The 12,599-nt window shown below is 44.4% G+C and overlaps 1 protein-coding gene across 2 annotated transcripts in view; it reads right to left on the bottom strand.

The window, feature by feature from the left end:
• LOC115189019 (junctophilin-1) overlaps positions 1-4,704 on the bottom strand; it is a 37,515-nt gene extending 32,811 nt beyond the window's left edge. The window contains exons 1-2 of one of the 2 annotated variants that reach the window (XM_029747846.1): positions 4,585-4,704; positions 3,874-4,398 (exon numbers count right to left, since the gene is read on the bottom strand). In XM_029747846.1, coding sequence (XP_029603706.1) covers positions 3,874-4,252 — 379 coding nt within the window. In that variant the 5' untranslated portion in view covers positions 4,253-4,398; positions 4,585-4,704. Of the gene's footprint in view, positions 1-3,873; positions 4,497-4,584 lie in introns of those variants that run through there. The other variant, XM_029747847.1, reaches the window with a different exon arrangement.
• Between the last annotated feature and the right edge of the window lie 7,895 nt (positions 4,705-12,599).

The raw sequence follows: 12,599 nt of genomic DNA on the forward strand, positions 1-12,599 counted from the left end.
TGTTACGGTACAGAGTCAATGTGGAGGCTATATACAGGGCGTTACGGTACAGAGTCAATGTGGAGGCTATATACAGGGTGTTACGGTACCGAGTCAAGGTGGAGGCTATATACAGGGTATTATGGTACCGAGTCAATGTGGAGGCTATATACAGGGTATTACGGTACAGAGTCAATGTGGAGGCTATATACAGGGTGTTACGGTACAGAGGCAATGTGGAGGCTATATACAGGGTGTTACGGTACAGAGGCAATGTGGAGGCTATATACAGGGTGCTACGGTACAGAGTCAATGTGGAGGCTATATACAGGGTGTTACGGTACAGAGTCAATGTGGAGTCTATATACAGGGTGTTACGGTACAGAGTCAATGTGGAGGCTATATACAGGGTGTTACGGTACAGAGGTAATGTGGAGGCTATATACAGGGTGCTACGGTACAGAGTCAATGTGGAGGCTATATACAGGGTATTATGGTACAGAGTCAATGTGGAGGCTATATACAGGGGGTACCGATACAAAGTCAATGTGGAGGCTATATACAGGGGGTACCGGTACAGAGTCAATGTGGAGGCTATATACAGGGGGTACCGGTACAGATTCAATGTGGAGGCTATATACAGGGGGTACCGGAACAGAGTCAATGTGGAGGCTATGTACAGGGTGTTACGGTACAGTCAATGTGGAGGCTCTATACAGGGTGTTACGGTACAGAGTCAATGTGGAGGCTATATACAGGGGGTACCGGTACAGAGTCAATGTGGAGGCTATATACAGAGGGTACCGGTACAGAGTCAATGTGGAGGCTATATACAGGGTGTTACGGTACAGAGTCAATGTGGAGGCTATATACAGGGTGTTACGGTACCGAGTCAAGGTGGAGGCTATATACAGGGTGTTACGGTACAGAGTCAATGTGGAGGCTATATACAGGGTGTTACGGTACAGAGTTAATGTGCAGGTTATGTACAGGGGGTACCGATACAGAGTCAATGTGGAGGCTATATACAGGGTGTTACGGTACAGAGTCAATGTGGAGGCTATATACAGGGTGTTACGGTACAGAGTCAATGTGGAGGCTATATATAGGGGGTACCAGTACAGAGTCAATGTGGAGGCTATATACAGGGTGTTACGGTACAGAGTCAAGGTGGAGGCTATATACAGGGGGTTACGGTACAGAGTCAATGTGGAGGCTATATACAGGGGGTACCGGTACAGAGTCAATGTGGAGGCTTTATACAGGGGGTACAGGTACAGAGTCAATGTGGAGGCTATATACAGGGGGTACCGGTACAGAGTCAATGTGGAGGCTATATACAGGGGGTACAGGTACAGAGTCAATGTGGAGGCTATATACAGGGGGTACCGGAACAGAGTCAATGTGGAGGCTATGTACAGGGTGTTACGGTACAAAGTCAATGTGGAGGCTCTATACAGGGTGTTACGGTACAGAGTTAATGTGCAGGTTATGTACAGGGGGTACCGATACAGAGTCAATGTGGAGGCTATATACAGGGTGTTACGGTACAGAGTCAATGTGGAGGCTATATACAGGGTGTTACGGTACAGAGTCAATGTGGAGGCTATATATAGGGGGTACCAGTACAGAGTCAATGTGGAGGCTATATACAGGGTGTTACGGTACAGAGTCAAGGTGGAGGCTATATACAGGGGGTTACGGTACAGAGTCAATGTGGAGGCTATATACAGGGGGTACCGGTACAGAGTCAATGTGGAGGCTTTATACAGGGGGTACAGGTACAGAGTCAATGTGGAGGCTATATACAGGGGGTACCGGTACAGAGTCAATGTGGAGGCTATATACAGGGGGTACAGGTACAGAGTCAATGTGGAGGCTATATACAGGGGGTACCGGAACAGAGTCAATGTGGAGGCTATGTACAGGGTGTTACGGTACAAAGTCAATGTGGAGGCTCTATACAGGGTGTTACGGTACAGAGTCAATGTGGAGGTTATGTACAGGGGGTACCAGTACAGAGTCAATGTGGAGGCTATATACAGGGGGTACCGGTACAGAGTCAATGTGGAGGCTATATACAGGGGTACCGGTACAGAGTCAATGTGGAGGCTATATACAGGGTGTTACGGTACAGAGTCAATTTGGAGGCTATATACAGGGGGTACCAGTACAGAGTCAATGTGGAGGCTATATACAGGGGGTACCGGAACAGAGTCAATGTGGAGGCTATGTACAGGGTGTTACGGTACAGAGTCAATGTGGAGGCTCTATACAGGGTGTTACGGTACAGAGTCAATGTGGAGGTTATGTACAGGGGGTACCAGTACAGAGTCAATGTGGAGGCTATATACAGGGTGTTACGGTACAGAGTCAATGTGGAGGCTATATACAGGGGGTACCGGTACAGAGTCTATGTGGAGGCTATATACAGGATGTTACGGTACAGAGTTAATGTGCAGGTTATGTACAGGGGGTACCGGTAGACTGATGTGTCTGTCAACCTTCTCTGGTCTCACTTTCAGCACCCGGTGAGGGTGTCAACACTGCTGATTGTGTAGGTTAGGAGAATGAAGGGTTTATAGATATAGAGGACAGTGCATATATAGGACACATCTTTATGGGATCTCAATACTGGCTGTTTACTGACAGAAAGGAACAGGCTTCAATATGAAAAAACCTATTTCAAGTCTTATCTTATTAAGGTTTCAATCTTAGAATGTACCACGGATTGACCAATAGGCTAGGTGATCGTCCGGCTATAATAACCAGGATGGCAGTATTTATGCTAGCCATAGGGTTGCTCTGCACCGCACTTTGACCTGATTTGACCCCATTCCAAACACCACACACACACACACAACTCTATCTCTCTACCCTCCATCACCCCGAGTACACTGTAACTGTTACTGTCACATGTGTAGTATAAATCAATGGACTTAAAACGCGAGTTGTTGGTCACGGAATAACACAGGCAACTAATAGTCTAGCACTGAGAAAGAGAGAGAGAGAGAGAGAGAGAGAGCCAGAGAGAGAGAGAGAGAGAGACAGAGAGAGAGAGAGAAGGGAGAGAGATAGAAGTAGAGAGAGAGAGAGAGATGGAGAGAGAGAAGGGAGAGAGATAGAGGTAGAGAGAGAGAGAAGGGAGGGAGATAGAGGTAGAGAGAGAGAGAGACAGAGAGAGAAGAGAGAGAGATAGAGGTAGAGAGAGGGAGAGGGAGAGAGAGAGAGAAGGGAGAGAGAGAAGGGAGAGAGAGAGAAGACCAGAGAGAGAGAGAAAGAGAGAAGAGGGAGATGAGAGAGAGAGAGAAGGGAGAGAGATAGAGGTAGAGAGAGACAGAGAGAGAGAAGGGAGAGAGAGAGAGAGAGAGAGAGAGAGAGAGAGAGAGAGAGAGAGAGAGACGGAGAGAGAGAGAGAGAGAGAGAGACGGAGAGAGAGAGAGAGAGAGAGAGAGAGAGAGATCCCATGCAGTGTTCTAAATGATGAACTGATGCTTAGATACGTAACATATCGAATATGTCGTTAATAAATCAAAATGATCGAGTGGAAGCTACTTATTATGGACGTAAGTAAAATAGGTTTATGGCGCACGGTGACGAACATGTTTCCTTTGCGCGTAATGGAGCTAAAGTCAAAATCCACAAATCCGTATAAATGTGAAAAGTTACAATCCGGTTATTAACGTTATAATAACGCTATAATAAACCAACGCTATAGACAGTCACATCTCCGTTCTGTCTCTTCGTGAACCCGTTTTTCACCAAACCACAACACATCACGACAGATCGCACTGGTTCACGGTTTAAAGAGACACACACAATATTCAAAAAAAAAACAAAAAAAAAAAACAACAACATGCCAATCCAGTATAACAGTATAATGGTATATCTTACCACCGTCGCCATAGGTCTCAATCCCATACCCGTCCTGTAGGCCGTTACTCCACGTCCCGTCGTACCGGGCAGGTGTATTGTGACTCTGTCGGAGTCCATAGCGACCCTTGAATCCGTGGCTCCACTCACCGCGGTAAGTCCACTTCCCTTTGGTTTCGACCCCAAGCCCATGCCGCTTCCCCTGGGACCAGTAGCCATGGTACGTATTCCCGCTGGGCCAGGTGTACACTCCTACTATCTCAAAGCCGTGTGACCAGGAGCCGGCGTATTCGCCCTGGCCTTTTGGCCCGGTACAGATGCCATGTCCGTGGGCTTTGCCGTCCTCCCACCCTCCGCAGTATGTTCCTCCATCGTCGAAGTCGAACCTTCCGCCCGTCATTCAGAACAGCCTCGAAATGAAGCAGAACTCTACGGCTGCAGAATGACTCAATGGTGTCGTGTTATTAACCCCCCCCCCCCAGAAGGGATCCAGCAGGGAACGGAGTGGTGGAGAAAACAGAGAGATGAGCCAACGAGAGGATGACTCTGTTTGCACAAGAAGTAAAAATAAACAAAAAACAGTGATGATGGTGGTCATGGGTAGTGTGTGTGTGTGTGTGTGTTCCAAGAGGTTGATATGTAAAGAAAAAAGAGTGTGTGATGTGGTGTGTGTGTGTGTGTGTGTGTGTGTGTGTGTGGGTGGGTATGAATGGGGAGGGAAGTGTACTTTACCGGAGGCGCACGCTGTATCCTCCGCTGTGTGATAGCTCCGTCCCCCTCTCACCCACTGATCACAGAGGGAGAGAGAGAGAGAGAGAAGCGTCGAGTCGCTGAACAAGAAAGACACAGCCAATTGCTTCGTCACGCCAGCAGAACCTCCCACCACCACCCTCTCAGCTAATTATGAGGGTGTAATGCACTCGAGCCATGTGAATTATGTGCCGCTGTTCACCACTAAATCATAGTTCAAATAGCGGGATCAACCGTCAGATAGTTTCTGCCGCTTTGCCCGCGACGCAACCTGCTTCTGCCGCCGCCGTGCCACCGGTGGTGGTGCCAGGACTTTATTTTAAAAACGCGCGCCTCCTTCCTCGCACAGGTGTGTTCTCTGTATGGGACGGCTATTTTGGAGGTGTGAGTGAACGTGGGGATCAAGTATAAATGTCCGATGTAGTCACAGTAAGATTGCTGAAGCTCTCAAAATATTGGAATTGGGAGAAAAAAACGACATTAATATAACATATTTTTGTTGTATTTTATGCTACTGCTTACTTCTTTTTTTGTTGTTGTTGTAAAAAGGTGTATTTAAGTCATGTTGTTACGTTCCTCAACCTAGAAGTGTACCTTTTAAGAACAACCTTCAGTTTAATTTCTGCCATTTGTAATGTAACATGGTCAATCTCGAAAGTTCTACTCCATAATTCAATACAACGTGATTAATCAATCAGTTTTTGACACGATGAAAATATATTGTCTTCAATGGAATGGAAACTATTCATTTGTCATTACAGTAAGTGATAATATCACAAATCAAAGAGCTCGACAGATTGGACAAAGGGGAATGGATAGGCTCACCGCGCCCTCTGCTGGTGGCTGGAAGCAATGGGTGACACACTTGTTACAGAACGGAGTTTAAACGCATAGGGACTTCTGTATGGGGTGGACTCTACAACCTATCACAAGCGAGGATTTATCAAGAAAAAAAATGACAGACCACTTTCTGGAACACGTTTTTCTTGCTATGTTAGCAAAAACGAAACAAATAGCCTACGTTGCATAACCTACAGTATAGCCAAATAGGCTTATATAATAGTCATATATAGTCATACATAGCCTACTCTAAATGGTGATAGTTTGAGAGGAACGATGTTGATTTATAGGCCGCTCTGTATAAGAGCGGCAGCTCACTACCCCCCCCCCCCCAAAAAAAATGAAATGTTAATCTCTTATTCATTCAGCATCAGTGATGAATCTCAGAGGGGTTTGATGCCGTCTGATGAGGCAGCGGAGTGGAGGCTGGATTAACCGTCCCAAAACGCAACACGGTGACAGATAGCTAAAATGGCGTCAGAAAAATAGCCACGATTCTCAACATGAGAAATAAATCCTCATTAACGAGGGTTATGTTCAGGAGGTACAGCAAGAGAGCCGAGTTGTCACAGAAAGCACCAAGCCCACACCATCCAAATTGATATTTTATTTTATGATTGGACACAGTCCATTATCAGAACGCGAGTGTTTCAGCACCTCCGCCGTGGACAGCTCCTCAAGGGTAGCCTATCAGGTGGCGGGTTACGTAACTACGCTAAGTTTAGCAACATGCTAATCAAAAATATCACTGATTTCTAGATTAACCGTTTTTCTTCATGAACCCTTTATGCACGAAATAATGCTTGCAAGAACTGGAAATCAATCAATATTTTTTTTTACATTTCGTTTGGTTTAGATTGTCAGTAAGACAAAGGAGCTGATGGTGGACTACAGGAAACAGATGGCTGAGCACGCCCCCATTAACATAGAAAAGGGGCTGTACTGGAGCAAAGGAAAGCTTGAAGTTCCTTGGTGTCCACCACAGGAGGTTGGTGACATCTTAATTGGGGAGGACAAGCTCGTGGTAACGGCTGAAGCGGAATCAGTGGAATGGTATCAAAAACATCAAACATCAAACTCGTGGTTTCCGTGGTTTCAGTGGTTTCCGTGGTTTCCGTGGTTTCAGTGGTTTCCGTGGTTTCCGTGGTTTCCGTGTGTTTGATGCCGTTCCATTCACTCCGTTCCAGCCATTATTATGAGTCGTCCTCCCCTCAACAGCCTCCTGTGACGTCCACATTACTAAGGATCTATCATGGTCCACACACAGCAACGCAGTAGTGAAGAGGGTCCAGAAACCACAACCTCTTCCTCCTCAGGAGACTGAAGAGAATTCGGCATGGGGCCCTCAGATCCTCAAACAGTTCTACAGCTGCACCATCGAGAGCATCTTGACTGGCTGCATGTCCACTTGGTGTGGCGACTGCTTGACATCCGACTGCAAGGGCATTACAGAGGGTAGTGTGAACGGCCCAGTACGTCACTGGGGTCAAGCTCCCTGCCATCTAGGAGCCCTATACCAGGCGGTGTCAGAGGAAGGCCCAGTACACCACTGGGGCTAAGCTCCCTGCCATCTAGGAGCCCTATACCAGGCGGTGTCAGAGGAAGGCCCAGTACACCACTGGGGCTAAGCTCCCTGCCATCTAGGAGCCCTATACCAGGCGGTGTCAGAGGAAGGCCCAGTACACCACTGGGGCTAAGCTCCCTGCCATCTAGGAGCCCTATACCAGGCGGTGTCAGAGGAAGGCCCAGTACGTCACTGGGGTCAAGCTCCCTGCCATCTAGGAGCCCTATACCAGGCGGTGTCAGAGGAAGGCGCCAGAAAATGTAAAAGACTCCAGCCACCCAAGTCATAGACTGTTCTCTCTGCTACCGAATGGCAAGCCGTACCGATGCACCAAGTCTGGAACCAACAGGACCCTGAACAGCTTCTAACCCCCCAAGCTATAAGACTGCTGAATAGTTAGTTAAATAGTTAACCAAATAGCTTCCAGCACTATCTGCATTGACCCTTTCTGCACTAGATTTTTTGACTCATCACATGTGTTTCTGTTACTGTTTATTATCTATGCTGTTGCCGAGTCACTTTATTCCTACCAACAGTATATGTACTGTATATATCTACCTTAATTACCTCGTACCTCTACACATGGACTCAGTAGTGGTACTCTGTGTATATAGCCTAGTTATCATTACTCAGTACTGGTACCCTGTGTATATAGCCTAGTTATCATTACTCAGTGTTAGTATGTATAATGGGGTTGTATGAACCCTGTTAGTTCATATAATAGGAGTCCTGTGAACCCTGCTTTTCCATATATTTGGGGTCCTATGAACCCTGTTATTCCATATAATGGGGGTCTGACCATATACTGTAGGTCTGACTACAGATGAACCCTGTTATTCCACATAATGGGAGTCCTGTGAACTCTGTTATTCCATATAATGGGAGTCCTGTGAACCCTGTTATTCCATATAATGGGAGTCCTGTGAACTCTGTTATTCCATATAATGGGAGTCCTGTGAACTCTGTTATTCCATATAATGGGAGTCCTGTGAACTCTGTTATTCCATATAATGGAGTCCTGTGAACTCTGTTATTCCATATAATGGGAGTCCTGTGAACCCTGTTATTCCATATAATGGGAGTCCTGTGAACTCTGTTATTCCATATAATGGGAGTCCTGTGAACTCTGTTATTCCATATAATGGGAGTCCTGTGAACCCTGTTATTCCATATAATGGGAGTCCTGTGAACTCTGTTATTCCATATAATGGGAGTCCTGTGAACTCTGTTATTCCATATAATGGGAGTCCTGTGAACTCTGTTATTCCATATAATGGGAGTCCTGTGAACTCTGTTATTCCATATAATGGGAGTCCTGTGAACTCTGTTATTCCATATAATGGGAGTCCTGTGAACTCTGTTATTCCATATAATGGGAGTCCTGTGAACTCTGTTATTCCATATAATGGGAGTCCTGTGAACCCTGTTATTCCATATAATGGGAGTCCTGTGAACTCTGTTATTCCATATAATGGGAGTCCTGTGAACTCTGTTATTCCATATAATGGGAGTCCTGTGAACTCTGTTATTCCATATAATGGGAGTCCTGTGAACTCTGTTATTCCATATAATGGGAGTCCTGTGAACTCTGTTATTCCATATAATGGGAGTCCTGTGAACTCTGTTATTCCATATAATGGGAGTCCTGTGAATTCTGTTATTCCATATAATGGGAGTCCTGTGAACTCTGTTATTCCATATAATGGGAGTCCTGTGAACTCTGTCAGTCTTTGTCCAATTTGTATTTTCTTGGCCTCTTCCCAGCTCCGTTTCCCACAACCTAATCAGAGCACTTGAATTACTTGTGTATAGCAGCATAACATGAAGAAATAATTTGTTTAGGTCTTTCAGCTTTCAATAGGAAGCCTGACAAAGATTGAATCAGTACGTGATACTGAAGGAGGCTAAGCCACGGGGATGTGGAGTTTTGAAACTGAAAATGCCTCAGTGCATTGAACGGTTTCGGCAAGAATAAGGGTTTTTATTTTCAAGACTCCACCTCTCCCGCAACCTCCCAATCTTCCTCACTATAAAATTAAATTATGTTCACTTGGTATGAAACCCTGCTTAAAGTAAGCAACTGAAAAAATGAAATAAGCAACAAGATACTGACCACATATGTAAATAAATATAACGTGATCTAGTCCATTGTCTCCTATGAGCATCTTCCGTTGTGTTCATTCATGTTTAGGTTTTATCATTAGCTACCCTGGTACCATCTACCTTCCTAGAGGCATTTTCCCAAATGGTTCCGGATCAGGTGAAGACAGAGCTACAGAGGAGAACTGAGGAGACACCAGGTAGGTATCATAGCGGAGAAGGTTCTAGACCAGGTGAAGACAGAGCTACAGAGGAGAACTGAGGAAAAACCAGGTAGGTATTATAGTGGAGAAGGTTCTAGACCAGGTGAAGACAGAGCTACAGAGGAGAACTGAGGAGACACCAGGTAGGTATCATAGCGGAGAAGGTTCTAGACCAGGTGAAGACAGAGCTACAGAGGAGAACTGAGGAGACACCAGAGGAGAGCAGAGGAGGTATCACATTGGAGATAAACAGACAGAAACATGGATACTAGTACATGTAATATACAGTGAGGGAAAAAAGTATTTGATCCCCTGCTGATTTTGTACGTTTGCCCACTGACAAAGAAATTATCAGTCTATAATTTTAAAGGTAGGTTTATTTGGACAGTAAGAGACAGAATAACAACAAAAAAATCCAGAAAAATGCATTTCAAAATGTTATAAATTGATTTGCATTTTAATGAGGGAAATAAGTATTTGACCCCCTCTCAATCAGAAAGATTTCTGGCTCCCAGGTGTCTTTTATACAGGTAACGAGCTGAGATTAGGAGCACACTCTTAAAGCCAACTGACACTTACTCTTGTGTTACTGACTTGTTGCACCATCGACAACTACTATGATTATTATTATTTGACAATGCTGGTCATTTATGAACATTTGAACATCTAGCCCATGTGCAGTTATAATCTCCACCCGGCACAGCCAGAAGAGGACTGGCCACCCCTCATAGCCTGGTTCCTCTCTCGGTTTCTTCCTAGGTTTTGGCCTTTCTAGGGAGTTTTTCCTAGCCACCGTGCTTCTACACCTGCATTGCTTGCTGTTTGGGGTTTTAGGCTGGGTTTCTGTACAGCACTTTGTGATATCAGCTGATGTAAGAAGGGCTATATAAATACATTTGATTTGATTAGAGAGCTGTTACCTGGTCATAAAATATCTCAATGTTTTTTATTTCCAGCATGAAAAAAATGACTGAACATTTGTTACGGTTTACAATACAATTTCAGATTACATAGATGTTGTAACCCAATACATTCTAAATCCTGTCTAAGCCCTGTCTAAGCCCTGTCTAAGTCCTGTCTAAGTCCTGTCTGAGTCCTGTCTATGCCCTGTCTAAGTCCTGCCTAAGCCCTGTCTAAGCCCTGTCTAAGCCCTGTCTAAGTCCTGTCTAAATCCTGTCTAAGCTTTATCTAAGCCCTGTCTAAGCCCTGTCTAAGCCCTGTCTAAGTCCTGTCTAAGCCCTGTCTAAGCCCTGTCTATGCTTTGTCTAAGCCCTGTCTAAGCCCTGTCTAAGCCCTGTCTAAGCCCTGTCTAATCCCTGTCTAAGCTTTGTCTAAGCCCTGTCTAAGCCCTGACTGAGCCCTGTCTAAGTCCTGTCTAAGCCCCGTCTAAGTCCTGTCTAAGCCCTGACTAAGCCCTATCTAAGTCCTGTCTAAGTCCTGTCTAAGCCCTGCCTAAGCCCTGTCTAAGTCCTGTCTAAGCCCTGTCTAAGCCCTGTCTAAGTCCTGTCTAAGCCCTGTCTATGTCCTGTCTAAGCCCTGTCTAAGCCCTGTCTAAGCCCTGTATAAGTCCTGTCTAAGCCCTGTCTAAGTCCTGTCTAAGCCCTGACTAAGCCCTATCTAAGTCCTGTCTAAGCCCTGTCTAAGCCCTATCTAAGTCCTGTCTAAGCCCTGTCTAAGTCCTGTCTAAGCCCTGTCTAAGCCCTGTCTAAGCTTTGTCTAAGCCCTGTCTAAGTCCTGTCTAAGCTTTGTCTAAGCCATGACTAAGCCCTGTCTAAGTCCTGTCTAAGTCCTGTCTAAGCCCTGTCTATGCTTTGTCTAAGCCCTGTCTAAGCCCTGTCTAAGCCCTGTCTAAGTCCTGTCTAAGTCCTGTCTAAGCCGGGGGAGGGGGTTCTACTAAACTATGTGGAATTATTTTAAGAATTATTCTAAGGAAAATGTAGCTATTTGACTTAGAATTTTAAGACCCCATGAAGTACAATAAAATGATATGTAAAATGTATTTGCTAACATTTTTTATTTGGCCTTACTGCTATTAGCCCATAGAAACACATTGAATAACAGATAGTCCTTACTGCTATTAGCCCATAGAAACACATTGAATAACAGATTACTGCTATTAGCCCATATAAACACATTGAATAACAGATTACTGCTATTAGCCCATAGAAACACAATGAATAACAGATTACTGCTATTAGCCCATAGAAATACATTGAATAACAGATTACTGCTATTAGCCCATAGAAATACATTGAATAACAGATTACTGCTATTAGCCCATAGAAACACTTTGAATAACAGATTACTGCTATTAGCCCATAGAAACACATTGAATAACAGATTACTGCTATTAGCCCATAGAAACACATTGAATAACAGATTACTGCTGTTAGTCCATAGAAACACATTGAATAACAGATAGTCCTTACTGTTATTAGCCCATAGAAACACATTGAATAACAGATTAACCACATTGAATAACAGATAGCCCCCCAAAACATCTAAAGGAAGTTTGTTCTGAAGTGTCTGTCATATATCTGAGAGAAGAAGACAGATCAGGAAACATTTTATTTAAAATATATATATATTTAACCCCTTTTGAAGTCGCTAAACTACCTACGTATACTGTATACACTGAACAAAAAATACAAACACAACATGTAAAGTGTTGGTCCCATGTTTCAGGAGCTGAAATAAAAGACCCCAGAAATGTTCCAATACAAAATGAACCAAGAAAAACATTTCACAAGACTTTAATACGTATTATACTTACAGATGTAGGATCTTAATTTGAGCCAGTTTGCAACAGCAGGAAAACAAGCCTGCAGCAACAGGAAATGTGAAATATTATGTGGATTGTAATTAATGGACATTTTTTTTGTAGGTGTTGATACATTGTTCGTTTGGCAAATCAAGTCTGACTTTTTAATGTGTAAATTACAAACTTTAAAAGCTTTCACCAACCTTAAATGCACTACAAGTTTGCAGTTTTAGCAACAAAAGAGCGATCAAATTAAGATCCCACGTCTGTAGCTAATATCAGAGCTATCTGAACTGTCCTAGCTGCATTCCCCAGGCCTCTAGGTGGTGGTGTTACATCACCAAACCCTCTCCTAGCTACATTCATCACCAAACCCTCTCTGAGCTACATTCTTCACCAAACCCTCTCAGAGCTACATTCATCACCAAACCCTCTCTGAGCTACATTCATCAAGAAACCCTCTCTGAGGTACATTCATCACCAAACCCTCTCTGAGCTACATTCCTCACCAAACCCTCTCTGAGCTACA

Source organism: Salmo trutta, unplaced genomic scaffold, assembly GCF_901001165.1.
Source record: "Salmo trutta unplaced genomic scaffold, fSalTru1.1, whole genome shotgun sequence".
NCBI classification, from domain to species: Eukaryota; Metazoa; Chordata; class Actinopteri; order Salmoniformes; family Salmonidae; genus Salmo; species Salmo trutta.